The 27,080-nt window shown below is 35.5% G+C and overlaps 2 protein-coding genes across 2 annotated transcripts in view; one reads left to right on the forward strand and one right to left on the reverse strand.

Annotated features, from left to right (window-relative positions):
* Positions 1–6,983, forward strand: part of MS3_00006715 (uncharacterized protein) — a 47,076-nt gene extending 40,093 nt beyond the window's left edge. Inside the window, exons 13-16 of the mRNA XM_051214936.1 lie at positions 58–273; positions 1,713–2,002; positions 2,710–3,252; positions 4,191–6,983. Coding sequence (XP_051068121.1) covers positions 58–273; positions 1,713–2,002; positions 2,710–3,252; positions 4,191–4,286 — 1,145 coding nt within the window. The 3' untranslated portion in view covers positions 4,287–6,983. The remainder of the gene's footprint in view (positions 1–57; positions 274–1,712; positions 2,003–2,709; positions 3,253–4,190) is intronic.
* A 196-nt stretch (positions 6,984–7,179) lies between these two features.
* Positions 7,180–25,936, reverse strand: SH2D5 (SH2 domain containing 5). Its single transcript, XM_051214937.1, has 10 exons — positions 25,722–25,936; positions 25,602–25,682; positions 24,516–24,590; positions 24,241–24,387; positions 22,972–23,174; positions 21,419–21,616; positions 19,168–19,533; positions 18,206–18,707; positions 9,894–10,127; positions 7,180–8,543 (listed from the first exon to the last, which is right to left on the reverse strand). The coding sequence occupies exons 1-10, from the start codon at positions 25,761–25,763 to the stop codon at positions 8,163–8,165; spliced, it is 2,229 nt and encodes a 742-aa protein (XP_051068122.1). The 5' UTR covers positions 25,764–25,936; the 3' UTR covers positions 7,180–8,162.
* Between the last annotated feature and the right edge of the window lie 1,144 nt (positions 25,937–27,080).

Consider the following 27,080-nt stretch of genomic DNA (forward strand, 5'->3'; position numbering starts at 1 on the left):
ATATTTTTGGAAGCATTCAATTTGATTATACTTTCTTTTCTTTTGTTTAATCCACAGTAATCGACCATTTTATAGAAGATGTGTTGGACCTTCAAGTGAATGGTTCTGAATTATCTACTATTCCCCTGACCCATTTAAATTTACGTCTAAAACTTTCTGAAAGAATGGAATCCACTGTTTTATCAAATCGTTTATCAGATCAGCATAATCGAGATCAATTAAAACAGTTTAATGTTTATTTTATACAACTACTTTCTTATTTAGCTGGACAATGTTAGTGAAACCTTACTCTACCTATTAATTTTATCTGTGCATATATAATTCGCTGGTAATCATAATTACTATTGGTTTTAGAAAAAAGTTTTCATATAGCTTTGAATAAAACTGACGTAAGCATAAAGTATTTACAAGAATTTAACTTCACAAAACAGACATAATGTAGATTACTTATTTATTGCTGAGGCCATTCTATAGAAATATCAGATCGACCTAAAGGTACTATCAGTCTAAACTGATTAGTAGGATGTACGTAAGATTTTAATAAAACTTATAATTACAGTAGGATTTAAATTCATGTCATGCAGCACCACATGCAGAGATAATACCATCGTAGTATTTTGTTCTTGACTTACCTCACGTATTACTGAAAGTTACACTGACTGATCACTGAGTAATAACCACTGTCTAATGATATGTTGTATAAATTTTTGGGATAATTGTATTGAATGCTGAACATTTTAAATATTTATTCATGTGTTCTGAGCTGGTGAAATCTTCGTCTACTGTTTATCTACTTTATTTGAATTAGGCTACTACTACACGGTTGAAAAAAGCTAAAGTTGATGGAAAAAGTCATCTTATTCATCATATAGTTAGTACTATTTTTGTATCCTGATAACTAAAGTTTTAGGAATCTACTACACAAAGCTAATTGGTCGTAATTTAAAGATTGTTTAATGACGTTTTAAAATTACATACTTGTTTTTTATATTTCTAAATAAAGTTATATATAGGTTTATAAAAGATGAAGGATCACTTTCGGCTACTTGAACAAGATTGAATCTTCTGTCTTTGTAGTTCCGAACAAAACAAACACTGTGCTGTACAAAATCGTACCAAAATAATACATTTTCTTTTAGAATACTGACTGAATCTATGTATTTAATATTCTACAAAGTCAATAATGATTAGATCTCTCAATGACTTTTTATGTTAGTAAAGAGTCAGAGATTAATTACACAAGACAGTTTAGTATATCAGTATTTCCAGAATAATTTCTTTCAAAAATATTTTCTATTACTAATAAAATAGTTCAAATAGCTTTTTAAAATATGCGTAGGACATTCTAAAATCCTACAGTTCATCTCAAATTAAAACCAATATGAAAATATGTATAACATGCATTTTAACGGTAACATTATAGTGTAACATTTATTGTAGAATAGATTCATTTAAACAGAGCATTATCGTGCATGAAATTGTTTATAAAACATCTAATCATTATTAAATATTTCATTTTTATCAATGTAAAAATCTCAAGATAGACCTTAGCATAGCAACTAACGAATGTCTTGTTAAAACCTTGTCAATTTCTTGATAACCTTAAACGATACAACCCAGCTACTTATGAGTAGTATAACACAAAAAGTAAACTTAGGATAGATACCTACCTATTTCTTATGCTGATATTATTTGTTATTGTTACCTTTTAGTATATATTCAGTGGAATCTAGAAAATGCTTATTCCTCCCGTACCTTGTCAACCCTACCTTATTTCACGAGAGCATTACAACCAATATTTGGATTAAATGTTCTATTAAGTGATGTAGGAGTAGATCCAAGCTATCTAGAACAAATAGAATATGGTCTAGATATGAGAAGTACTGAATTGGCTGCTTGTCATTCCACTCAGACGTGGTTACGAGTTGCTGAACTAGTAGGAAACCATGATGAAGAGATTAATAAGAAAGCAATTATGTTGTTAAAATCAATGAATGAAAAGGTAAGTAGTTAATATGAGTTTCATATTACTTTTAAATGCACTACATTCTAAGCAATTATTTTAGTAACAAATAATGAGTTTATTGTGTCAAAAAAGTAGTTCTTTTTATTTCATCCAATAAAGAGGGCAAAATTATAAATTCAAAATCGAAATAACAAATAACTTAAAATGAATATAAACTGTAGTGTATAAAATGTTCCGAGCACCGTAAATTAAGGTATACCGACAGTCATAGAGAATTTTTTCATCAAACTTATACTACTACGGACAAAACGACAACAGAAATAAATCAGACTGAAAATGTTTAATATACATCTAGCAAACCGTTTACGACTAACAGTGAGTTACTATTAGAACCCTTATTTCTTTGGTTCCACAGATTCCAGCTTCACATTCTTACTATTTATGCCGAAAGATGTGAAAGTTTTTAATTGTGAGTGTACACTGTCAAAGAGTCTCAAATTCCAGTGAAACAGTTGTCCAATGTTGCCTAGTTTTTAGTAATGCTCTAGCTTATGTTAGTTTATGGTGGTGATCATTCTAAGGAAGACAGACAGTTGGTTAAAATCGCAGACAACTATATGTAACGATCAGCACTAACAATGAGGCTGACTAAAATTATCTTTATAAACTGCTTGTTTATACATTTACAGAATTCTACAAGTTTTCTTAACCCATTCCGTTTTCTTTGTAATATAATTTTGCAGATATATAAAGTTTTCCAACACATAACAAATTTAAAACAAAAGTTGCACTTATCAAATGATGTACAAATGCTTCAGGGAACAAATAATCATATTAATGATTATCATCAATTAATCCAAAAGAATAGTAGAAATACAGTTCGACGTCCTATTTTTTATTTAATGGGACCACCTATTCATATTCAATATTGTTTGAATAAAAATTGCATTAAACAAAATTTAAATTCATTATCACCAATATGGATTAGTATGATATGGGGTTTAGAACAAAAATCTAATATTAAACGAATAGCTGCATTAAAAGCATTAACTGTACTCATAGAATCACAGATAAACGAAACAATAAAAACAACACAAAATAATAATGCAAATAATAAAAATTGTAAACTATGTGGAAATACAAATGATTCAATTACAAATTCAACATTATTACAACTTTTAAATAATATGCATTCAAATGATTCGGATCCATTGGTGAAGAATCTAGCTGGACAAATTATTGACAGAATTACTACAAGATCTAATACTGAATCACACAATGAACAAGTAAGTTACAGTTAAATTATATTTTTCTTCTTCCTTTATCATATCCGGTTGCCAGTGAAAACTTTAAAAAATAAACAAATAGCTACAAGTAATAAAATGAAATTATTTTGAACTTCTACAGGTTGTGATTTAGAAATATACCTCCATGACAATTATATCAGAGTTTACTTTTGATTTGGTGGATACAACTGGCAGAGATTGATTTACGAATGTGGAAAAAACATGCATTATCAACGAACAAAGGAAAATATAATTTAAGTAGTGAACAGATATAAGAATAAAAACAGAGTATATCAATTGATCAGTGGAAAGTAAATTTGGAGTAATAATTAAATGTTGAAGGTATAAAGTTGACGAAAATAAAATTAAGGGGAAACTCATAGTCACGGATTTCCAGTCATCCTGTTTTGATCTCTAAATATTTGCTAGTTTATCTCGAAGCCAAGTTCCCACTTACAATTTTTTCTACTCGTATAATCAATGAAAAGATAAATAATAAAGGTGGTTGCTAACATTTGCATTGTCGTTTAAACTAAACAAATACAATATGATTTTCACAAGGTATTGTCAAGCTGTCACATCTTGAGTCCCCCACTTAGCTTTCAAACGAACATCTTAACTAGAATATGAACGACACTACATATGTGACATAACAGTGCATGTAGATATCGTAGCCCATGTTAGACTCGATAATTTCAAAAAGATTGAGCCCAAAATATTGAGATATTTTATAAATCATAATGAGTAGAAATTTAAAATTCTGATGTTTCACGACTTAGCTTAAGTCAATTTTTCTGAGAATGAATAAATAACCGAATTCGACTTGTATTAAATATCATCTAGTTATAAATACCATGTGTAGTATTTAAGTCATTAATCTAACTTTTATTATCGATGAAAAGTAAGTGATCATTTTTTTCGTATTTCATTAATTTCAGATAACTAAACCTACTCGTCTCCTGAAAACAATATGGACTAAATTCAGTACTGCAGAAAATTTACCCTCCAAACCGTCATATATCTTTCAACGATAATAACTGAGATTCACATTAATCTACAACCATTTTACAGTCACTGTATTTTCATACATAGTTTGTACAGCTATTTGTTTTAGTGCTGTATGATAACGAAAATTTCGACTAGGAAATATTTACGCCTTTAAAATTAAGAACAAGAACTAAGATAGATAAAGGCAATGAAAGGAGTTAAACCACATTTTCGAATATTTGGCATTAAATTATTTAAAATTCTCTCAACATAATTCTGAAAATGTAGAAAGAAGGTCTCTATATGACTAAGTATTCTAAGTCTAATTGTGAAACGGAATATTAAGGTGTACTTTGTAAATATTACATGATAATAATGAACAAATACTTTATCTAAACAAAGCGAGAACAATAAGATTTTAAGAAAAAGTGGATTCATCCTATTTCAGATTCTTTTTATCAACTGTGAACAGCTAAAAGTTACAATAAGTACTTTAGTTAATAAAGTTGAAATGTATGTTCGAAAGCAGTGTGAACATCGTAATAGCAGGAAGAAGACAAAAGTTTTAACACTAAGGATAGTAAACGTTGATATGCAAAAACAAAAATTAGTTTTATTTCTAAATCTATTAAAGGCACTAAATATATGGAACAACTTGGTCATTTTGAGAATTCAATCAGGTATTTATGTTATCGGGAAACGATATCACCTAACATACTGATGATCATTATTTACGTACTGACATATCATCATCGAAATATTACAAGATTGATATAACAACTAATTACTAAAACGTAAAAATTTTCACCCAACTAGAGGATTTCCCGATTCTCCTGTATTTATGTATTGAAAACTTGAGATAGGATTACTTAGAACTGTTTGCAGTATCGTATTCGTATTCCTCATTCTTCTACACCTTCAAAGACTAAGGATTTGAACCTGTGGTCGTGATACAATCAATAATAGAAATAATTGTTAGCGTTGAGCTTGCAATTACTTCATTATCACATAATCAAAAATACAGTCTGATAAAACTTGGAAAGAAAACGAGATGTCTAATAAAAATAAGCAGCTAGATGTGAAGTACACAGATGTAGTATGAACGTTATTTATTGGCATTAAAAGTAATTGGAAAACAATGTGGACTTTCAATAATTTCGGTAGAATAACACCAAAAACAGGTTAGACAGTAAGCCAAATGTATCTAATGTACTTTGCCTCTGTGTATTACAAATAACTAGTGAATAAGAATACAGTAGAATACTTATTTCTATGTTCTACATAATAGGAATAAAACTTGGTTTAAGAATTGCGTATCAGTCTATTCAATACAAAAAGTCTGCTAAGTCCGCACCTTCGACAAACTGGTCAAGAAAGGTGGTCCAAATTTCAATGCTGCCACTTTACATTTATTCGTAGAAAGAGCAGCATCAGTATTCACGATAAACATAATAAAAGATACCTTAAATTTTATGAAGTAAAAAAGTCGTTTTATTCCTTTATAAGTTCGACTGACCGTCTACTGTAATTTTGTGCAGACTACAACCCGTTTCTGGATAGCACTAATGACCGGCACAGTCATCGCCGATGTGCTTTCTCATGTCCCTTCACTGCACCTCAAACCTACACTCAGATTGATCACAACGCGATTAGCTACCGCTGTCGTAGTTGCGTGCAAGACAGTCTCTCCTTCTGGAGTACCTATCTGGACTCTGATCATGCCCTTGTCTGAGCTAATCTTATCTTACGTTTCAGTCGACCACTTTTGCTCTATGCTTGTGAAACCTGGCCTCTCCGTGTTGAGGATGTTAGACGACTTTCGGTGTTTGATCATCGTTGTTTCCAAAGGATTGCTGACATCCAGTGGCAACGCCATGTTAGTAATGCAGAGGTCCGGCATCGTGTGTTCGGGCACAGAGATGATAATGCAATCGATGTCACCATCTTGAAACACCTACTTCAGTGGCTTGGACATGTTCTACGAATGTCGTCCCAGAGAATTACTTGTCATACATTATTTGCTAACACTGGGACTGGTTGTGAAAAGCCGAGTGATCAGCACATAGCTTAGCGTCATATTATGAAAAAAAGCTGTACAGGACTTGCTTCTGTTGGACCTTCACGACTCCCTGGTTGGGGTCCTGGAGACAGTGAAACACAGTGGCTTCAGATGTTATCAAAAACGGCTCAGAGTAGAAGCCAGTGGCGATCCTGCTGTGACTCCACTTTCTTCACAAAAGTAAACGTGATTTCTTTGACTAGAAATTCTTTCTTGTATTTTTTTCTCTAAATGAATTGTTCATCACATTATTATCATTATTACTATCACTAGTATAGTTACTATTACTATTGTTATTTCACTCTCATTCACCAATTTCTGTTCGTTGTTGCTTTTCCTTTATAATACTAACCCTTCATTCTCTAGTTCTTCACAACCTTATTATTATCGTGTGGCGCATATGTATTTAGTGCCCCTTTGTACTAACTTTTATGTGTCCAAATAAATAAATTATAAGATGAAAATGCTTAGCCTTCATAAGTTATTTGTATCAATGTTTCAAAATATAAACACGATACTTAGTCAACATTAGGACATGAACAATTGAGAAATAAATTGTAAATAAACATATCTCAGTAGAAAGTAAACTTAAAGACAGTAATGGTACACTTGTAGTATGTACTAATTAATCCAAAAAGATATTTACAACCTTTTATACTTATGAAGAAAAAACACCGAATCCAATCATCTTACTTAAATATATATTGAAAAAGAGAAAACAGAAAGCAAAAATTTAAATACAATAAAAGTACACTTTATTTTCAATGGTAAAAAGACAATTAAAATGAAAACCCTTGACATGATATACGCATATATATATATATATATATATATATATATATATATATATATATATATATATATATATATATATAAAATTGCAAATGATGAAAATATAACAGTTAAATGCTTTAACACTTAAACAAATAAATACACCAGGTAGTATTTTGCGTTAATTCCTTTATTTCTAAGAAAAAAAAGAGAGGTAAGATTAAGATCAAAAATAAGAGGATGAAGCAAATGAAGAAAAAAAAGGGAGGAAATGTTAAATAGTACATTTCAGTGAGAATGAATGAATTATACCGGTTTGTCAAAAAAAAAACAGAAATTAATATACCAAAATATTATTGTTATTATTATTATTAATAAGACCTCTAACGAACTGGTTGGGCAGCAGCACATAACAGTGACTTTACAACATGTTATCATTCATGCTATTCCAGTAATAATAATTTTCTTTTTAAAATGGGTGAAAATTATTAGAGAAATAGAAAGAATATACATAATAAATTATAATTAAACAATTAAAAAGTGAATAGAACAAAAATTAATGACAATAATATTGAATTTTAAAAAAAAAAACTCATATACCTATAACAATGGACAACGAAAAAAAGAATAATGAAATCAAGTCATGATTATAATTCAATTAATACTAACTAGTATTACTTAGTTAACAATAAAATAATGTAAATGTAATACGTATATTATAATATAACTTAGCGTACGCATTACATATCATTATGCGTTTAAAGCAAGCAAAATGGATAATTAAGAGAGAGAAAAAATAATAAACTAATTTAATAGAAAGTGGACTAGAAATGTTGTTTTCTTTTTCCAGACACACATTGGGTATTTAGTTTTATTTGAAGAGGTAGTTTGTATTGCAATAGAGAAAATAATATATACGATAAAAACTCTTTCTCACATACACACGCGCACACACAAATACAGAAACTTTACAAAGGTAAGAAAAAAAAGAAGTAAGACAATTATCTCACAAAACATTGATAGGTAGTAAAGTGATAGTACTAATACAACTTATAATAAGATTTCGCATCATAACAATAACAAAAAAAAGTATTTATCTACCACGGCCACCGGATTTAGATGAAACTTTATGCTTTCTATTCACATTTCTAGGCTGTAATTTTAAATCAGCCATAATGGAAGAGAAATCAGATAAACGTTGATAATCTTCGTCTTCATCTGTTAGACGAGCTAAAGCTTCATCTAGTGAAATTGTATCTGTTACACGTTGTAAGGCATTGCACATTGGACGAAATTGTGACGGGGTAACATTAGGCGGTTTCTCAAAGTCATTATGACCAACACAATGGTCAGTAGGCGAGAAGGTGGGATTTGCTGCAGCTCTTGGAAGTCGAAGTGGGCAAGGGAGCATTTCAGGCATTACAGTTAAGTGTAAGACAAGACAAGCAAGTGATGGCCATTCTTTATCTAATCCCTAAAATAAATTTTAAAAAATCAGCATGGATTATAAACGAGGATTGAGGATTTTCAAACATAAAAAAGAAGAAAGGATTAATTGTTGTGCAATACAAAGGACCATAATAATCATCTTAAAATATCCAAAAATTATCTTAATCAGTGTAATAATAACAGTTTAAACGTCGAAAACACGTTTAATAAACAAGAAATCGTTTTATTGAATTACGACACACTGAGTAAGGTTTGCTAGACTGAGATTTATAAAGTAATGAATTTTGAGGATAAATATTTTGAATTCTAGAATGCTAATAACCTGTCAAACAAATTACATTAAGAGTATAAAACCAAATATTTAAATGTTAGAATTTAACTGGCAAAGATGCTACACTAAAAACTATATTTTTTCAATTAAAGGTTGCTTATTTAGTTGTCATAATTCGAATTTGATGAAACTACACATTCGTCCAATATTGTAATTATAACTAGGTACTACCTGGACGATTCCCTATAAATTGAATAGCTTCATGTTATAAAATCACTTATAAGTGATAAAGAGTATCCACTAGTTTAAAAAATTGCAAGGAAAGAACTATGCGGGCATACTATTAGACACTAAGCTCTTTCAATATATATAAGGCTAGAAGAAACTTTATCACTTATTGCTGCTTTCTGAGAGCTTCTGATGTTTATTCATATTTTCCAGTGAACATGTTAACTCTGTATTTCTAGATAACCAGTTACTTAATATCGGTCTTTTCGGGATGATGTTTCAGTTAAACTTACATATCAAGGTAGCCCAATAGAGCTACGCTGACTGGAACTGCACTTCCTGTGTAAAGAATTGCTGAGTCAAGAAGACCAAAATAAGCTACTCATATAATATACGTGACTCACATTATGATCTATATTTGATGGTAAAATTACACATTCAGTGCTACAAGAATTTAGTAGAACGGTGCTTTCGTCAAAAGACAAGGATTCCCAGTTATTATAGTCCTTTATACCACCTTTCATTACAGCTTACAGTGGTTAGTATAGGATTTTTAAATGACATACAAAACTATAAAATAACTGTCCTTCCCAACAACGTTATGATAAGGCTTTATTCGGTCTTTTCGGGAACGTAAACTACAAACGACCAACACATACAGTGCGAATTATTTGGCACCAAGTGTTATTCGCATTTCATCTCCTATATAATACATTAGGATAAAATAAATAACCAATAACCCCTGAACTACAGTAACGAATAACTCAGCTAGTATCTATTTGTAATGAGAAATACTTCTAAATGCAAAATGAAATCTATCGATTTGGTAAACCAGGAACATTTTGAAATATAATAAGCACCATTCAGTCTACTTACTTTGAGTTTCACACCACCTCCAGATGTCTTCTGGATAAGAAAGTGAGTTATTCCACTTGTAGAAGATGGATAAACTGATGTCAACTGGGAGGCTGTATCTTTGATTCGATTTCCTGGTATATGTGGTTGTCTAGAATGGAAACAGCCACCAGCTACTTGTCCATTACTAGAACGTACTGATAACGCAAAGCTATTTGGATGACTTCCGCTATCTCGGACAACAAAACTTCCAGGCTATCAATGAAATAAATAAATAACTATTTAGACCATGAGTAAAAGATACATCCAAAATAATGATATAGAGATTACACAGCAAAACTTAGTCAATGACAAACTATCAATTACCATTATTCACGAGCAATTTGAAGTCGTAAAAAATCATTTGGCCTTCAAATTGAGATGCATATATATCGTAATCGCAATAGGATACAAAACTATTGTAACAGAAGTGATAAAAATTTAAGTTGTTCATTTAAAGCCTTCTAAAATGAAGGAACTTGTGACAAACTACTTATTTTAGTATTTACCATAGTTGTTGACTTAGTTTTAAATCTTATAGATACTTCAGTAATGAGTGAGTGTGATCTAGTAACCTACAATTTCGTGCGGTTATTTTTGAGAACCACAAACTGGTGCAAAGAATATCAGGTCCGAAATTACTACTATATAGTAAGCAATCAGAAGCATGTCTACTTTTTGATGCCGACCGAATTTTATAGATCAATTTTCGCAGCATGGCTGCTAAGCTGTTTAAGTGTTAAGTCTGACAATGACTCGAGTTCCAGATTATTATGGTTTTCTTTTTGACCCTATCAAATATCACGTGGTAAAATCACCAATCGGAATATCGGCTTCTATGATCTTTTCCCTGAGCTAAACCAATTACACCAACTAGCACTAGCGAATGCCATTCTTCGTTCGGATAAAACACCTCCCTTTTTGAAGATAGGGTGTTCACATGATTTTGCCTGTTTCCATATAAAGTTAGATCCCAATAAAAATATGTGAGTAATTTCGACTTTCCAACATTTTCCTCACCCACGAAACAGTGTTGGATCTTCGTATACTGATGTTACAAATAATGTGACCTTATTAACTTGAACTGAACATTACTCGTGCCTTCATTATATGTGAGTATTCGGGTGTGTGGGTTTACATAGGGCTTGGATAGTCCCTTTATGCGAACTTCACTTGTATGAGTAATATTAAACATGGTCCTTGTTTCGCCTTCCATATGAAAAATAAGGTCCTCTTATTTCAGTCACAATAAGAACAAGCATGTCTTGTATTTCGATCTGTCAATAACAAACTATGTGACTCATTTAAAACATATTTCTCATACCGACTAGAGAATTCACTAGAAGTGACTCTTTTGTGAGGACAAACAGCATTTAATGTGGGAGACTATCAGAACTGTAATTAGATTCGAATTCATTCAGGACTTATACCTCACAGTGACCAAAGATTTCATTAAAAACAAATACATTGAGAGAACAAACAACATATGATATGACATAATCAGAAGTTTCACTAGAATTTGATTCTTCTGAAATACACTCCTAAAATTCACTAAGAACTTCATTAGATGTATGTAAATTATTAGGATAACTTATGTCAAGTAAAATAACATGAGAAATCTGATCAGAGATAAGCACTACGTGAACCATAAGTTTGTTTTGGCTGGATTTTAGCATCAGACTTATGTAGGGTCAGTTCTGGACTTGGAGCTTCATTTACAGAATCTTTTGTTCTTGGTCCTCTGGTACTGCAACAATTCCATGTGCATTTAATAAGACGACTCACTAATTGTACATTCTACTTCGGGCATAACTGGTTTTGAACCCACCATAGGACATGTTTCTGAAATGACCATCACTCGACCATTTGGAGGATCGTGTGCGACTGCTACTGTATCGTTTACATTACTGCTTGTCAACAATTCCTGAAGCTCCTCGTTGATACGTTCATTCTGAAGGAATTTACCACTTCTGTATGCTATTTAAAGATCAATTCATCGATCTCCGTCATAGTTCTAAAATGTGGATGACTCATCAGCCCTATTTGTAATTTTTCTGTGAATTCTAACCAATTTTTAAAACTGCTGCTAATGCTGAAACAGTGTCGCCATTTTCTCCACAGAAAGACTTTCATCTTATTTTTCTGTTGCACGTTTTCAAATACTCGGCAAACAAATGTGGGCTTAAAATATTTTAGTAATCCTTATTTCCTGATGAGAGCAGCTGTTTATTGGGTGCAGGATTCTTTTTCAATCATAAATCCCTGCCCTGCAATATTATACATTGAGACTGTTGTTATTGTTATTTTCTCAAAATACCCGTCAATTATTATGGCTTTTTTCCGAATTTCACATCACCAATTGTTATGATTTCCTTTTGACCCTGTCAAATATCATATGACAAAATCACCAATCGGAATATCGACTTTTATTAACTTTTCCCTGAGCTAAACCAATGACATACTAACCAGCACTAGCAAATACTACTCGTTCACACAAAAAACGTGAACTAGAATGACCAAAGAAATATATGTTGTTCGAATAGATACTGCAAGCAAGTGTTTAAAGAGATTTAGTTTGAGTGTTAGGTCTCAATAACAAATATATACTCATCAATGCATTATAAGTACAAATTATTTGCAATGATTAAACATACAGATTTTGGGGTAAGAATAATTTAAAAAGTAATTAAATAGCCCTTTCAGACCACTTAGTAATAATAACTATTGTTTTCAATGATAACCTTAGTAATTTAACTAAATCATTCTATTTAGAATAAATTACAACTGTTCGTAATAAAGTAATTTGGAAGTATAATTAACACAATCGTCAGCCCCCAAATGCCTTGGTATGGCCGAGAGTGGGGTTGGCCCGCCCTCCCTCTTGAAATGCTCTCACACGACCACGCGTATACAGCCTCTCCCAGGGAAGTCCTACTCACTGCCTTCTCGTGGCAGGGGTGTTGTCTACAAAATGAGAGGATGAAAAGCGAATGTCCGGCGCTTTAACCGGATCACAAACCAATGGTGCACATGGGCTCCAGTATCCTGAGGGAACAAATGGAGTATGAACCGATTTCTTGGACACCGGCTACCATGGGACTGCATCTCCTCACGATGCTCCACTGCCTTGTGGGTCAGACTTTTACGTCAAAGGCTCGGGGTGTGGCCTCCTAAGAAAACCAGCTGCTTAGGTCTGGGCACCCGAGCAGTATCACAGCCCACACACAAATAAAATGAAAATGACGACATTTACTGAAAATTCTATTCTCGCATCGATTTACAGTCAGACAATTCACATTATTAGTACTATTATTTACCACGTCAATTATTCACTCTTTTATTCCCACTCTGTGTATCCTTATTTTTCGACTTATGCAGCAGCTCGCCTATGGTGGAAACTCGGTTCTATATAAACGTTCTCGAGTCACTGTCCGGTTGAAAATTGTATGCTACCACCAAATACGAATACTGAAGCAGTTTTTCTGAAACCACGTGCACCATTCAAACTGGCTGTCTTCAACGTTCGCACACTTATGCAGGTCGGACAACAGATAGGGCTGGCTATGTATTTAGAAAGTCTTAATATCAACATCTGTTGTCTATCCGAGACCCGTATTCAAGACTCTGGCCAAGTGCTACAAATTCGCTCTCCATTTGTCACTTCAAAAAGCTTGTTTTACGTGCGCTTATCCGGGGACCCTGTGGCATCTTCGTCTGGTCTCGCTGGCATTGGTGTCGCATTGAGCGCTAGAGCTGAGGCAGCACTAATCGATTGGATCCCCATTAACAGTCGGTTATGTGCTGGTAGATTAGAGAGTTCCATCAGTGAGAAGAAATCGGCGTGAGAAACGATGTCTTTTCGTCATCTCCGCCTATGCCCCGACAGATTGCAGCCCGGATGCAATCAAGGATGAGTTTTACCACCAGTTATCAGTTCTTCTCCAGAAAGTGCGTTCGACAGATATTGTTGTACTAGCCGGGGACTTGAATGCTCAGGTCGGGCGTCTAGGCAAAGAAGAGAATCGTTTAGGTGGCCGATGGGGACTTGTTGGTCACAGGACAGATAACGGGGACCGTCTACTGCAACTGTGCACAGACAACAACCTGTTTCTGGATAGCACTAACTTTCGGCACAGTCATCGACGATGTGCCACCTGGCGTCCTCCCTCTGCATCTCAAGCCTGGATTCAGATTGATCACATCGCGATCAGCTACCGCTGGCGTGGTTGTGTACAAGACTGCCGCTCCGTTTGGAGTACCTATCTGGACTCTGACCATGCCTTGGTCTGCGCCAATCTTACCTTACTTTTCAGTGGCCAACGAAGAGACCGCCACCAACGGATTGATGTTAGCAAGCTGGTTGTAACTTCTGTGGCTAGTAAGTATCGAACCGAGCTAGTTTCTTGGCTAGCTACCATTCCACCGAAAAGCATAGATGAGTATTGGTTGGAATTACATGACGCCATGAAAATGGGGGGTACAGTCAGTTGTGGGTTCGCGAAACGTCTCGCTTATAAGCACTGGGTTTATTCAGGTTCCTTACAACTCATCGAGACCCGTCGTTCTACTCCGAGTGACCGTGAGTTTGACCACAAACAAAGGCTGTTACGTAATGAAATTGGACAAAGCTTCCGTAAAGACCGAGAAGCCTGGTGGTCGGAGCGTGCTAATGAGCTAGAAGCAGCAGGTGCATCTGGTAACTACCGGAAGCTCTTCCAACTCATCCGAGCCACTGGCGGCAAAAAGTCTGGTGTGAGCGAAAAAATCTGCGAAAATGACGGGATGCCAATTACTAACATCCATCGACGTCTTGGACGATGGGCAGAGTTCTTCGAAGGGCAGTTCAACAGGCCTGCTGCTCCGGCAACATCGGTCGAACTGCTATGCCCTCCATGGACGGTGACGACTGATCCACCAAATGAGGCGGAACTCTATAAGGAACTCCAACTCTTGAAGAGTTACAAATCACCGGGCCCAGATGACTTACCTCCGGCTCTTTTTAGAGATGATGATGACTTTCGGGCAAGTGGACGTTGTTTACAAAGGTCTGAGAGCTAGAGAGTGTTCCAACGTCATGGAATGAGTCGACAGTTGTCCCTATCTTTAAAAAGGGTTCACGTCGTTCCAGTAACAACTATTGGGGGATATGTCTACTTCCGATTGCGTCCAAACTATTGGCTTCCGTCATACTTCGTAGGTTGTTCAAAACCCGAGAAAGATTGACTCGCGAGGAGCAGGCTGGTTTTCGTTCTGGTCGAGGATGTATTGATCATATCTTCACCCTCCGCCAAATGTTAGAACATCGTCATACTTATCGCAGGCCAACAATCGTAGTGTTTCTTGACATAAGGGCTGCCTTCGATTCGTTGGACAGGACTGTTCTCTGGGATTGTCTATTGAAGAAGGATGTGCCTGAGAAGTTTATTAACATCTTAGAGGCCCTATATACAAACACCTCAGGCAGAGTGAGGGCATACAACCACCTCTCTCGATTGTTCCATTCGAGCAGTGGGGTTAGTCAGGGTTGCCCAATCTCACCATTCCTCTTCAACTCTGCCATCGATGACATTCTGGAAACAGCTCTGATGAATGTAAGTAATGGCGGTGTGGATCCGTTGCCTGGAGAAAGACTTCTCGACCTTGAGTATGCGGACGATATTGTCTTACTGTGCGATAATGCCCAAGGCATGCAATCCGCACTTCAGTCAGTCAGTCAGCTACAACGTAGGACCAGGCACATATGTGTATCGGTCCAGGTTGCCATACCACATCAGCACAACAAGATGAACACCGGATTCACAGCAGTGGTTAGGTCAAAGGTGGTAATATATAAGAGAAAGATTGCATATAGAGATATATTACAAGAAGAAAGAATTGGTTCGTAGAAAGAAAGATATGGAGTGATTTTAATCTCTTAGTTTAAGGGAAAACAGGGAGTGTATACACCGACGCCATTGTGATCGATTCTGAGCCATGTCACCAAGAGTCTCCAACCATTGGTTACGATAGTCACGCGGACCCCAATCAAGTAGTCTGCATCTACCAACATGGCTCAGACTAGAAGTTAGTGACTCCAAGCACTGATGCCACGTTTTGGTTTGGCCGCCCCTAACTTTCTTCCAACCATCTCCAATACCGGATAGCATTGCACGTCGTGGTAGTCGGTGTTCAGGCATACGTAACACGTGGCCCAACCATCTCAGTCGATGAAGATTCATAACCTCATCAACTGATTTACCATCATTTCCTAATACCCTGCGTTTAACCTCACTATTACTTACCCGGTGATCCCAGCAGATGCCAGCAATATTTCTAAGGCATCCGTGGTCAAATACTAATAGCTTATGAGTGTCTTCTACTCTTAATGGCCATGTTTCGCTGCCGTAAAGTAAAACAGAACGGACTGCCGCGCAGTATACTCGTCCTTTTATTGATAGACGGATATCTCGCCTTCGCCAAAGGTGACGTAAGTTGGCAAAAGCCAAACGAGCTTTTCGAATCCGTGCTGAGATTTCGTCCGATACCAACCCATTAGGGCTGATCAGACTTCCAAGATAAGTGAAGTTGTCGACGCGTTCGACTACTTCACTCCCTATCCTTAGTTCAGGTGTTGACGCAGAATAGTCCTGAAGCAACAACTTGCATTTCGAGGGAGAGAAGCGCATTCCAAACATTCTGGCATTGTTGCTCAGTGTTACCAGAAGACTCTGCATTTTGTCAGCGTCTTCACCAAACAGGACTATGTCATCTGCGTATTCTAAATCGATAAGTGGACCTCCTGGTAGGAGATCAATACCCGAGAACTCAGTCGACGAGAAAGTTATTTCCATCAGTAGATCTATAATGATCCGCACTTAATCAGTTGGCAATCAGTGTCCGTAAGTATGGTATGTGCCTTGCACCTTCGAAGTGCAAAGTACTTCTACAAGACTGGCAGGATTCCAATCCTGTACTCACCCTGGATGATGAGCAGATAGAAGTAGTCGAGAAGTTCGTGTATCTGGGTAGCTGTATGAGTGCTGGTGAGGGTGTGAGTGATGAGATCAATGCACGTACAGTGAAAGCCAGAGCGGCTTATGCCAATCTGGGCCACCTTTGGCACCTTCGTAATGTTAGTCCGGCAGTAAAAGGTCGGATCGACAACGCGTTGGTGAGACCACTTTTGCTCTATGCTTGTGAAACCTAGCCTCTCCGAGTTGAGGATGTTAGACGACTCTCTGTGTTTGATCATCGTTGTTTCCAAAGGATTGCTGACATTCAGTGGCAACGCCATGTTAGTAATGCAGAGGTCCGGCATCGTGTGTTTGGGTGCAGAGACGATAATTTCATTGGTATCACTATGTTGAAACATCGACTTCGGTGGTTTGGACATGTTCTACGAATGTCGTCCCAGAGAATTCCACGTCATGCATTATTCGCCGACTCTCGGACTGGTTGGAAAAAGCGAAGAGGTGGTCACTGTATGACATGGTGTCGTGGTATGAAAGAAATCTGCAAAGGGCTGGCTTTTGTTGGTCCTTCACGACTCCCTGGCTGGGGTCCGAGAGATGGTACGACACAGTGGCTAGAGACATTATCAGATATGGCTCAGAATAGAAGCCAGTGACGATCCTGCTGTAACATCCTCTTTTTTCTTCATAAAAATTGGTTGTATCTTCCTTAACCGAAAGAATTCTTCTAATTGTACCTTTCCTTTTTCCCCATTATTATTATTATTATTACACTACCTTACACTAATCTGGTCGTTATTGCTCTTCTTTTTTCCTTTTACGCTCCCTACCTTCTTTTTCTGTCTTCCCTTCCTCATTGTTTTGTGTGGCGCATACATATTTGGTGCCCACTTGTACCAATATTTATGTGTTCAAATAAAATAAAATAAGAATAACATAATCTTCATAACAGAACTATTTCCGATAGTCCACGGTATGATAATGAGGCAAACTGTTGGTGGGATGTAGATTAAAGTACGTTCCGTGCAGGATTATTTTGGGGCACACTGATTGGCTATTTCTTATCCAATCAGCGCTAAGGATACCTGAAGAAGACTCTAGAACCTTCCCGTGTAAAAAAAAACTATAAATATACTAATGTTTCTCCTATTGCGATTCCTACTTCCATCTAGCCTTTTTATTTGGAATATAATTGCGTTCCTGTTCAACCGTGTCCTAATTTGGGGACTTGCCGAACGAAGCAGTGTCCAAGAATACTAAGCAATAGGAGTAGCTGGGTTGTAACAAGAGAAATTATAACACAAACAAAACCCATGCAAAAATGTATATGGAGGATAAACATACAGGTTGTTTGGCAAGCATTTCCAAAGCCTTTTCACGTGGTAAATCTGGAAGATACCAAGGAGCATGCGACAACTCATTGATATCATCTGGAACATTTTGTGTAGGGACGTTTGGAGTGGAGCACGGAGATGTGGGAGGAACGGGAAGGTGCTGTTCAGTGGGTTTCAACAACTGATTCGAATCTCCAGGACGCGGATTATTATCAAATATTAAGCACGTATGTTCACCACTGGTGCAACCTGGAGTGCATGTACAACGTTTGCTAATCGGTAAACTATTATCAGAACTGGAGTCAGGATGACCAGAGCCAGATGTAGCGGTTGAGCACCCAGTAGTTGATGATGACGTCGTTGTTGCTGTAGACGTATTGGCTGGAGCACTATCATTGATAAATTCAGCGTTACTTTCTTGCATATCTTTTCCTGGAATAGGAGTTTCTTTGTCAGGAGCGATACCACCACAGCTGCGATGATCAGCCATATCATAGAAGTGTTGTGCCAGTCTAAGTGATATTTAAGAAGAAAAAAAAAACCAAATTGTTAATATAAATAAGATTAATCAAGTTTGTAATAACATTTTACTATTTTATTAGTTTCATATGTAGGGAGACAAATCGATTAACACTCAGTAGCGGATAAGCCTTATACAGAAGTAAAATGTGATTCGTACTTCGGTTACATTATTCGTTTGCTGTCTGTTCCTCCCACTTGAAATATAACAGTTAGAACCAGCGGTCTGATTTTTGAGCGTTTTAACTGTTAAGCGATTGCTTCTGGACAATTAATTAGAATTTAATTTCCTTATTCAGTAAAAAGTTGTCAATAAGAAATCATCATAATACTAAAGAAAAGCTATTGTCCTGACGTAAGGCGAGGGAATTCATACAGCACAAATGATTCTATCATATTCATCATAGATGTAATAAAAAGGAGAAAAGATTCGTAAAAAGACATTGAACTTACGCAGATGTCGTAGATTTAGGTCTTAACGGTAAAACCTCAGTAGGATCTTCAGTCATTTCATGTGGGGTTTTATTTACTTCCATTCCGTGTAATTTTTCATGATGCTTTAAAATTGGGCTTTGGTGATTTGCAGCTGGGGTAGATGTGATATTCTTAGTTGACAGCTGCGTAGATGAAGTTACTGATGAATGAGAACGCGGTGGTGGGGGAGGTGGCTTTATCTGTTTACTCTTCATTATGAGTTCTTCCGATTCATTAACTTTAATAGTAGGGTCAACAGAGTCGCTCGAACCTGAAAGTTGTTCACACGTACTTGTTGTTGCATCTCGTAATTTATGACGATGATGATGCTTGTGATGTTTATGTCTGTAAAAAATAAAAATAAAAAACACATGTAAGGGTGGGAATTGCAACAAAATCTAAATACTCATCCGTTTTAAGACTCTAAGGTCCTTCCAAGGACTGAGTAACAGATGGCAACAATAATGTTGGTAAGTTACTATTCATCTTGTTACACTGTGAATGTAGAGGTTCTGTACAAGACTCGTACACAGGTCAGATAGTACAAACGTAGGTATTTAATGATTCTATGAAATCATTTTTAAGATAAGCATAAAGCAACTTGAAAAGGCACCAACAACAACCAAACTTCGTAAAATATATCCCAAAGAAGAATAACACCGTTTCAAATTAATGAATTTCAGTGAAAGTGAAAACTTGACTAACGAAATGGGAATTTCTAGACATTACTTTAACTTAACACCATATTTTGAATAAAATGTAAACCACTCTTTCAAAAACACTGAAATAAAAAATGGAAACCTTAAATAATCAGTAATTTGATAGGAAACGTTTGTTTCACGCAGTAATTGATTCCCACTGAACAGGTACAATCTTGTTTACTAGACTTTGAGTTACATTATTAGTGTGAGCGGTAGTGATACACCTCAGGTGCTCTGATAAAGGTAGAGATAGAATTTTAACATGAAATCTACTGGTCAAAAGCCTAGCACATAACCACTAAGTCATCTCGTCATCTGACACAGTATACATAATACAACCAGAAGCATTTCTAAGGTGAACGCATTAACTTAGGTTTTATATACGACTGATAAAAACTATTTTAACTAAACTAAATATATTATTTATGTAACTTATTTTTAATGTGAAAAAACTTCGTTTCGTTGATAAATGACTCATGAGGTAGGCAATGACTCCATGCAGGCCGATTTTAGGAGATAAAGCTGCACTCCTGAATACAATATCAGCAGATTACGGTGACTAACTTTATGATACTTGGCGATATTATCAAAATATATTAGTGGAATATCGATTTACGAATGATTAGAATTTAGAATCATAAACCCACAAATTAAAACAGAAATATCAGTTACCAGCCGATAGATGTCAGCAACACAAATAGTTATCAGACACTTAGTAAATAACAATTAGTGTGTAGTACACTTGTAGTGAACGAACGCTCAGGTGGAGACAACCAATTTATTATTCAATGCAAAATTACAGAATTCATTCGTAAAATATGAAAACCACACATTAAATACTTAATTTGCAAATCCTCCATCGATTGTCCTTCACAACCTTCATGATTTCTCCATTTCACAATTCCTTTCTGCTTTTTGTAATGCAATCTCTTCAACCTTCTTTTGACAGGCATTCAACTTCTGATTAGTGTTACATACTACTTATGTCTGTCGACTAAATAGCACCCACCACACACAATGGAACTTTATAATAACAATGATTGACTCATCAAGGCTAACCATCACAGTAAAAGGAGGCGCCAAATACATATGCGCCACACAAATCTCATTCGATATGTGTGAGGGCTGTGATACTGCCCGGGTGCCCAAACCGAAGCAAACTGTTTGGAGGACGACGACAGATAATTACTATGACAGATAAGAATGAAGCCTAGCAATTTGGAATTGTGAAAAAAAATTAATTGGAACACAATAACCGTTTATACGTCAGCATTTTTCTGACACTTTCTCAATCGATATTCGTTTAGGATTAAAAAAATACGATCTAATGCACTATAAGACGCGTGACAACTAATACCAGTCCAGACAATGCGTATCCTAATTTTTTATTGAAAATCTGAACTATTTAAGTCATTTGAACAAAAGTGTCTTATAGAGAGTAAGGTCAGTAAGTAAACAAGCAAAGCTCAAAAGAAACATTTCGAAATGTTGGGTCAATAAGCTACCAGATAATTAGTACTAATAATTACTTATGAGGTTTACTTCCTCTCTGTCTATCACCGACAGCACAAACTTCACTTGGTGGAATATTGTTCACTTCAAACTGGACAGAAACAGGTGTCTGGTTACTTGCCGCACAATGATCAGCTTCTGGTAAAGGCGGAAGAAGTTTGCTAGGCATGGATATTTGACTGGTCGGATTTACGTTGACAGCGTAGACAGCTTGACTAAAAAACAAATAATGATAAACGAACCTAACGTAAAACTTTATTAATGCAATGAAACAAGTTAATAGGATTATAGGAAACAGATATCAACCAACAAATTGGGGTATAACAATGTATAAAAAAACAATGTGATCTAAAATAACTAAATTAAAAATTTAAATTAATATAATTAATTAACGGAGTAAATGTTTGTATACTTGCCTTGAGTTATATTATTTTTGCGAGGATTATTGGTACCACTAGGTTGTCGAAACCGATGTAAATGGGACATTATTTGAACATGCAACCTACTGGTTGAAAGTACTTCAGTAATTATTCCACAGCTCTACTAACTTAAACAACTAGCCATTATGTCTATATTTTAACAGGTAATTCTCATTTTGGATATTTCATTTTTAGAAATACCATGATTTGAATATATAATCTATCGCGAAAAGAGATCAGCTATAATTGACTTTCGTAGCATCTATTATTCCACTTAGGCACTTGTGTTTGTAGTTCTATTAATTGAGATAATTTGGAAAATAAAGCCATCAAATATGACAATGACAAAGGTTAAGACTGAGTGTGTGAGAAATAAGGATTACAGGTATTGACAGTAGTGTAGAAAACTAAAAACGGAAGACATATTTGTTTCAATGACTGCAGTTGAATGAATCTACTAGAACCATCAAGTAAACGATCATAAAGATCATGGATTATCTAACAGTGTTATCAAGGGATATTTACTTGAACGAAATGTCTATTTCAATAAATTGACATGCGTTGTTGTCAAAGTGAGACTATATACCCTTAAATTGATCGTTATGTACCATTGATGCCAGCAAAGTTAATAAGTAAAACTACCTTCGTAGCTAAGGCACCAAATTTCTGAAACTTTTTGCCGTTATTGAAATTAATGGTTTTAGACTGAGACCAGAGTGACTTGAAAACCCTTGATTTTAATGCTGGTCAGCGTTATAAGCAACGTAAGAACTTATCATAAATGTGCACTTGCTCAATTTCCCATGAAATATCAACATAGTATCAATCAAAAGACCATACTGATTGTTCTCGAGAAATAAACAGTCTAATATCTGAGTAGTTGCCTCCAAAGTTTTTATCGATAACTAAAGATAAAACATAATCTAGATAGCCCGGTCGAAAGCGAGAAGTTTATAAAATAGTGAATGGTCTACACCCGCTTTTATTCATCTCGTATTGCTGACTTAAATCCACGACTTAACTGAAAAAAAAAACTAAAATCCGGTAAGTCATAGTGTAATTCAAGCCACAATTTCAATCTTTATTTAATGATATAAACCGGCAATAATATTCTACAAAAGTAAAGAGAAGAGTAAATCCAGAATACCAACCTTGAAGATTTTGTGCTCACTGAGTTATCCTGGTTAGCAGAAACAGAACATGTGACAGTTATGGGAGCTTTCTGAACCTGACAAACTGGTATATGCTTACCAAACTGGTGAAACAAAACAGGATTGTTAGATACTGTATGAAGACGTTGCTGGGCATACGCTAAGCGAAAAACCTCTCCCATTATGGTATTCAGTTCCTCGGCCTACAAAAGTTCGAAGGTACTTTTTGTAAAATGTCACAGAACTTCATATTAACACAGAAAGGGAAAAAATACACACAGGTATACAAATACGGTGTGGGAAAAAAGTGAATCCTACAAAATGTTAAAGGCAAAGAATACATAATTTATTCAAAATACACTAAAGGCAGTTAACCTGTCGCAGCACCGTAAAACTTTGAACCTCATCGATTTTGTTTCTAGGTTGAACAGCATGCAGATACCAGTGTAAATGAATCAACGTTTGATTGCCTGAAATTTTTTATACATATCTGCATTGTCATCTTTTATTTCCGTTTATCAGAAAACGTTTACAACAGGTAAGTGGTGAGATGATGGATGAGCCCATAAGCTTCGCATCTTACAAGCTCTGAAAAATTACATCCTGATTTAATACGACTATACAATTGGAATGCTTTACAATTTACAGAATTAACGGGTTGATGGCTGAAGTCCACAGTAGCAATCATCGCCCATCATGATGACTTAAACCGAAAAATTTAATCAATAAGATGTGTGAGTAAATATATCCTTTTAAAACTAAAAAGTTGAACTTTGGTAAACATACCAGATGTTAAGCAGAAATCTGATAAGCACATATACGTATTAAAACCATTTATCCAGAATAACCTGGTTAGGATGGAGAGGACCAAAACTTAGAAAGATGAAACTGTCAAGTGTAACTTAAGATTACAGCCATAAATATATCGGCCAGTGAAAGCTTCTTAAATCTGCATAAACATATTAATTAAAACCTGTTTTATCAGCTATGCAGCACATGTTCGACATACGTGGTAACTAAAGTCACTACAAGTTGTATCAAAAATACCAATCACATAAACATGAAACCGATTCTCATCAATTTCATACGTTTGTTTCAACGAAATTGAATTATTCACACTATTTTTTCTGTGTTTTGGAACATTTTCACGTCTTTTATTTTGCGTTTAACTACAAGTACAAAGCAGACAAGTTAGCAGATTAAAAAATTATTATCGCCATGCTGGATATGAAAGATGACAAATAAGACACCAAGGTGCTAAAAGCTTACTGCTTCAGGTGTTATAGTGACGAATGCATGACAATATTGGACATTCGGTTGTGCTTTTGGTTCCCTGGCAAGGAAGGCAAACTGAAGATTTTCTGGGTCACAGGTAGCATACGAAATTCGTCGAAGTGCATGAGCCATATAAACGCGCTTCCAAAAGCATGGGGAAAAAACATTGAATGAAATTACAAGATGTCAAACGAAGTTAAGAAATTACATTCTTTTACACTAGTTACATCGAAAACAAGATACACGTTGAAATTTATCATAAACCTCACCTCCTTATTTTCATGACAAACTTTAACTCCACTTAAAGATATCAGCAAGATAATTGGTTTACTGTGGGTATATTTCTAAAGCAAAAAAATAAGAATATAGTTAGTTAAATGATGGAAAGTATAAGTCATTTCATTTCCAGAGTATTGTTGGTTAATATCAGACCACAGACATAAAAAGACGGAGGAACTAATGCCATGTTACACACTGTATCAATTTAAGAGGACCTTGGCAGAAAACCTTGACTAAATTTTGGTTATTTAAAGTAGACTGAAAATCCGTTTTAATCGCCCCAAAACTTGAAAATGACAAAGTGATGATGCATCAAATTTCAACATGTGACCCTTAATATCTTTTTATAGTACCAATAAATCAAATACATGTCGGTATTTAGATACCTTCTTTCATGACTGTAAAGACAAGCTCACATCCCGTACTTCCTAACACAATCAAGAGGACTCACGGTTTTTGTGTATTTTGGTGGAAAGTCTAACTACAACCTCAATACCCTGAATAACTGACAACTGAAATAAATTACAAAACCAAGTCTGCAAAAACTATGAATTTTCTAACATAAGCGCGTCACTTTCTTATAAATATATACCGCAAGCTTCTAAATTCGGGACAAAATTAATCGACTTTGAGACAGCCCCATTGGAACGTTTGAGCACACTTTGTCAAAAGTCAACTGAAAATCCCAAGATCTACCCACATGTAGGATTTCTATTAAATTCACCCACTTCCCCAGAGACTGGAACTTCCCACTTGCGCGACTTTTAGAAAAAGGTTAGCAATTTCGGGCAAACCCCACGACAGAAATTTGGTATTGTGCAACTAAAACCTTAGATTTTCCTCTGGTTTTCTCCAAAATTTATTATTTTGGAGAAAACCCTAAAACTTCCCAAAAGCCGGGAGATTGAGTTTTTCCCAAAATTTGCTAAAAACTCTTCCCAGGCCTGCGATTTTGTCCAAAAGTTCGCCCAAAAAATGTTTCAGGATCCGCAGCTTTGAGGGAAAAGTGACAAAAACTATGTCATAAATGTTCATGTGATCAGGAATTCCCTTCCGTGAAAATTTTTCCAACTTACGCGAGCCGCTTCCAACTTTTGACGCACTATTTGAGCTCTTTCGTGATGATCTTTACCAGAAACAAGGAACGAACCTATATACTGAATGCATATATACACTAAAAGTAAAATGGAAGCTACATCTGCAGGGCGCAAAATCGGTTCCAAACATTCCATCAGCATTATAGTATTCTAAATATCCTAAGACTTCGCATTCTCCAGACTCCTTTGATAACAATTTCCTAACCCTTTACAATCTAATGTGATGAAAAGTATTCTACATAGTAGTATCAAGTGTGATACTCCTAACAAGGTAGCGAACCAATCGTAAAACTGCGCTCTATAGTAGTCAAAAGTAGCCAAAACTTTCTTATAAGTATTTGAGATCATTAAACAGTTCTCAACTGTTATTTGATGAAGAAAACATATAAAACACTTCAGTTATACGACAGAAGAAATAAGGTGTTCAGGGTTGTCACGGTCTTACTGTGTCTACATTTCAATCTCAACAAACAGAAACGCCGATCTTCCTCTTTTCTGAATTGCTGAACTGTCCCGTTAAAGGAACGGGATTTCATGTTCTTTGACATAGGATATAGAAGCACGACCTCATCACACAGTATCACTTCAACTTTCGATGGTAACGATAGTAGGTCGGTTAATATGTGTTAACTCTTGTAGATTGTTGTCTTGTGGAGGTACAGCTTCTCTCTTGAAGTTTTTCCTTATGATGCTGATATCAATTGTTCCAGTAAATTGTTATCATCCGTGACCACTTGAAGGTTAAGATTGAGTCTCACTGACTTTATTTGATCACGGTTTGGGAACCTTCTTACTGTGGCCTCGGAGATGATTATTTCTGAGACCAAAAAGATAGCACAGCTCAACACTCAACTCATCTTCTGGGGTACGAAATTTCATTATAAGGTCGCCAAGCATCAGAGAAGTTTTCAATATTTTGATCCCTCACAGTAGAAGAGCTTAGGAAGACCTGTCACTAACCTAATTCTCACGTAACGAACATGTTGAAGTGTTTGGCGACTTAATTAAAATATGGATTAGCTGCATGGAATCAATATTTTGAGTGAAATGTCACACAAGCGGACATAAAATCTGAGGCATAACTTCGTCAAAGCATTATAACGCTGGTTAGGTGACCAGAGTACTCGAAGCTGTTTTCGAATATTGGCTTCCTATTACTACTAGGTTTTTTCGTTCGTTTGATGAGATTTGCCATCGATAGTATATGAATTATCGTCTTTGCACCCAATGTAAATTAGCATGCTTTTTCTAGAATTATTTCATAAACTCAAACTCTTAAAGTGACTGAAGTGATTGAACAACAGCTCCGTCAGTAACAGAGACTGGTTCGAAAGCTGGTATCTTAACAGTGTAGCAATGGTAAGTATTAATAACTATTCACCCAGATTATAATTCACAGAAATAGCTTATACTATATCGGATTTCTCCGAGATATCCGGAATTCCGCCGCCATATTTT

Source organism: Schistosoma haematobium, chromosome 2, assembly GCF_000699445.3.
Source record: "Schistosoma haematobium chromosome 2, whole genome shotgun sequence".
In the NCBI taxonomy this organism is placed as follows: Eukaryota; Metazoa; Platyhelminthes; class Trematoda; order Strigeidida; family Schistosomatidae; genus Schistosoma; species Schistosoma haematobium.